The 3987-nt window shown below is 33.0% G+C and overlaps 1 protein-coding gene across 1 annotated transcript; it reads left to right on the top strand.

Moving 5' to 3' along the window:
• Positions 1 to 1279: 1279 nt before the first annotated feature.
• On the top strand, positions 1280 to 2788 carry LOC104245259 (fasciclin-like arabinogalactan protein 2). Its single transcript, XM_009800845.2, has one exon. The coding sequence runs from the start codon at positions 1384 to 1386 to the stop codon at positions 2605 to 2607; it is 1224 nt and encodes a 407-aa protein (XP_009799147.1). The 5' UTR covers positions 1280 to 1383; the 3' UTR covers positions 2608 to 2788.
• The last annotated feature ends 1199 nt before the right edge of the window (positions 2789 to 3987 follow it).

Below are 3987 nucleotides of genomic sequence, written 5' to 3'. Positions count from 1 at the left end.
CTTTTTTTCCCAAATAAGCTTGGTCAAACACCTTGAATTAGGAAAAAAAAAGTGCTTTTGAAAAAAAACACTTTTTTTGTCTTGAGAAGCTTAGCCAAACAGGCTATATATCTATAATAAGTCATTAATTTTAGGATAATTGTTTATTCGGCAAAGGGCCAAATATATCCCTCTACTTTCAAATATTATTTACATATAACCTTCGTTATATTATTGGGTCATCCATATCCCTATCATCATACTTTGGAACAAAAATACCCCTATTTTGGATGGAGTGTCACATGGCAGCACCAGATTAAAATGACCCGTTTCTTTTTTTTACCCAACCCGTTTTACAAAAAACCCACAACCCGAACCATATTTTCATTTTTCAGTTTTTTAAAGAATTTTTTTTTGTAAAACTTAAAAAAAAATTGTAAAATATTTTTGTTTTTTTTAAACTGAGTAGATACTAAAAAGATTTCGCAAAACAAATTGTAAAAACTGAAAAAAATTGTTTTTTAACAAAATATATTTTTTGCAAAAACTGTAAAAACTCAAAAAAAAAATTGTAAAAACTGAAAAAAAAATTCCAGTTTTTAACAAAATATTTTCGTTTTTTTAAACTGAAAAAAATATTTCCAACAAAATATTTTTTTTTTTTTGAAAAATATTTTTTTTTTCAGTTTTTTTAAAGATTTTCTTTTTGTAAAAACTGAAAAAATAAATTTGTATAAACTGAATTTTTTTTTTGTAAAAACAGAAAAAAATATTTTTGTTTTTTAACAAAATACTTTCGTTTTTTAAAAACTGAAAAAATTATTTTCAACAAAATATTTTCATTTTTGAAAAATAATTTTTTTTTCATTTTTTTAAAAGAAGTTTGTTTTGTAAAAACTGGAAAAACGAATTTGTAAAAACAGAATTTTTCTTTTTGTTTTTTAACAAAATATTTTCGTGTTTTAAAAACTGAAATTTAAAAAGAAAAATTGGAAAATAATGAAAATAGGGGTCGGGTTGTGGGTTTTTCTAAAAGCGGGTCGGGTAAAAAAAAAGAAATAGATCGTTTTAATCTGGTGTTATCACGTGACACTTCATTCAAAATAGGGGTATTTTTGTTTCAAAGTATGACGGTAGGGGTATAGATAACCCAATAGTATGACGGTAGGGGTATAGATAACCCAATAATATAACAAGAGGTAGAGGTAAATAATATTTGAAAGTAAAGTAGTATATTTAACCATTTGCCGTTGTTTATTTATATATTGAATTGAACGTTAAGATACCAAAAAATGCCCTATACCATGTATATATACACCCCTCTAAATTAAAGAACCACTCCTATCTCTCCTTTTTTTCCCCTCTTCTCTTCAGATCTTCATCTCTCTTCTTTCGCCGGCAAAAATGAAGTTCTCGCCGGCGGCACCACTCTCCCTCTCTCTCCTCCTCCTCCTACTCTTCTCCGCCACCACCTCCGCTCACAACATCACTAAAATCCTCGCCAAACACCCCGAATTCTCCACCTTCAACCACTACTTAACCGTCACACACTTAGCCGCAGAAATCAACCGCCGACAAACCATCACCGTCTGCGCCATCGACAATGCCGCCATGAACGAACTCCTCGAAAAACACCTCCCTACTTACACACTCAAAAACGTCCTTTCCCTTCACGTATTCGCCGATTACTTCGGCGCTAAGAAACTTCACCAAATTACAAAAGGCAGTACCTTAACCGCCACCATGTTTCAAGCCACCGGCGAAGCTCCGGGAACCTCCGGTTACATCAACATCACCAACATGAAAGGAGGTAAAGTAGGTTTCGCAAATGAAGACAACGACGGCCATTTCACCGCCACGTTCGTTAAAACCGTACTAGAAATGCCGTACAACATTTCGGTTATTCAAATCAGCCATGTTTTAACTTCAGCCGCCGCCGAAGCTCCTGTTGCTGCGCCCAGTGACTTAAACATCACAACCCTAATGTCCGAACAAGGATGCAAAGCATTTTCCGATTTATTAAAATCTCACCTAGATGTTTCAAAAACATTTGCAGAAAATGTAGAAAGTGGATTAACAGTGTTTTGTCCTACAGATGGAGTTTTAAACGGTTTCATGCCGAAATTCAAGAAGTTGACTAAAGACGGTCAAGCTTCTTTATTATTATACCACGGTGTTCCTGTTTACAATTCTTTAGGTATGTTGAAATCCAACAATGGATTAATGAACACTTTAGCTACTGAGGGGAAAAATAAGTACGATTTCACTGTACAAAATGACGGAGATGATGTTATGTTAAAGACCAAGGTTGTTACAGCGACAATATCTGGAACATTGTACGATGAGGAACCATTGTCGGTTTATAAAGTTGATAAAGTTTTATTGCCACGGGAACTGTTTAAAGCAGTAGCAGAAGAACCAGCACCGGCACCAAAGGGTTCAAAAAAGAAGAAGAGTAAAAAAGGCGGCGGCGACGATATAGAGGACGATAGTGCACCGGAGCCTAGCCCGGAGGACGACGATGCTCCGGCGGATGAGTCGGAAAACTTGAACGGAGCTATTAGTGTGAAAAGTAGTGGGTGGTTGGTTACAGTTGTTTTGAGTGTTATTTGTGTGGCCTTTATTTGATAATTTGGACCATATAGTGAGTCTATACCTTTTGTTTTGGTATGCACATAGATATGATTTTTGCTTTTCATCACAGGTTTTTTTTTGGTAATTTGATTGTATTGTGCAATTTTTTTCTTTCTCCCATTGTATTTTGTAATGAAAAAAAAAAGCAATAAATTGCGCGTTTTTTCCACTTAAATTTATAAATATTCGATTTATTTCTAAGCATTTTGCAAATATTTTCTATAACGCCTTCTGTTTGTAGATATATAGAAATAAAGGAAAAAATAAGGTCCAAAGGTATAAGGGTGATATAAAAATTTAATATCACCTTAATACCATGTTTGGTTAGCAAACCAGGTATAAGTTATTTCGGTGTTAATTTTAACACCGAGATAACTCATACCTTATAGAGGGTGGGGTAATTAGCACCGGTATAACTTATACCTTCTTCTTAGAAATTATGCAATTGTCATTCTTAATACACTATATCAAACAATGAATAAACAACAATCCCAATATAACTAATTCCAGTAAAACTTATCTCAACATAACTTATATCGACATAATTTGTACCGGCATAATCCGTATTCCAACCAAACGATCCATAAGAGTACTTCACATGTGTCGGTGGAAAGGAAATTGGTTTCCTTTTTCACAGAAAAAGAAAAGAATAAGATCTTCATAATAAATAATGGCAACAAAAAGAAGAAGAAGAATAAAGTAGTTCATTTTAATGCGTATTTAGATAGCTTATATGTTTGCTTTTAGTGTGTTGATGACATATCAATTATATTTATTCTGAATAGATCTATGTCATTTTCGCACCTAAAGGGCAAATGATCCGTTGTAATTAATCACCTTAAATAATTGAAAGTTTGAATAATGTATACAACAATTAAAAATCAGACTCGAAATAATTGCTATATGATGAGATTTAGACGTGGCCTAGTGTCGGTGCCCTCTTTTAATTCTTTTTTAATATGGAGTTATTGAATTTTATATTTTGGGGTTGGTGAATGTGTAGTAATGACCAGTTGGCAAATTGCAACCTTAAAAGATTGCAGTAGTTTGATAAGTGCTTTTTTATCTATAATCAAATATTTCGGGTTCGAGCCTTAAAGTATGAAATCGTCATTGTTAGGAAGCATTTTGCCTTTAATATAAGATTTTCCGGAGCGAGAGCGAATCCAAATTTAATTAGGCCTCAATACGAATATTCAGTAGTAAAAAAAAATTGGCAAATTACATATCTCCAAGAAATACAAGTTACATGTTAAATCAACCCCACTGCTCCAGCTATTCAATGTATCACAGTATCCTACACAAATAAATACATTAATATTAGTATATACCTACTATTAAAACATTTTCTCTGTTGTAATGCAGGCATAAGTT

The sequence above is a fragment of the Nicotiana sylvestris genome, chromosome 7 (assembly GCF_000393655.2).
Source record: "Nicotiana sylvestris chromosome 7, ASM39365v2, whole genome shotgun sequence".
NCBI lineage: Eukaryota > Viridiplantae > Streptophyta > Magnoliopsida > Solanales > Solanaceae > Nicotiana > Nicotiana sylvestris.
The sequence above is the reverse complement of the archived record's forward strand: the minus strand, read 5'-3'. Positions and strand labels throughout refer to the sequence as shown.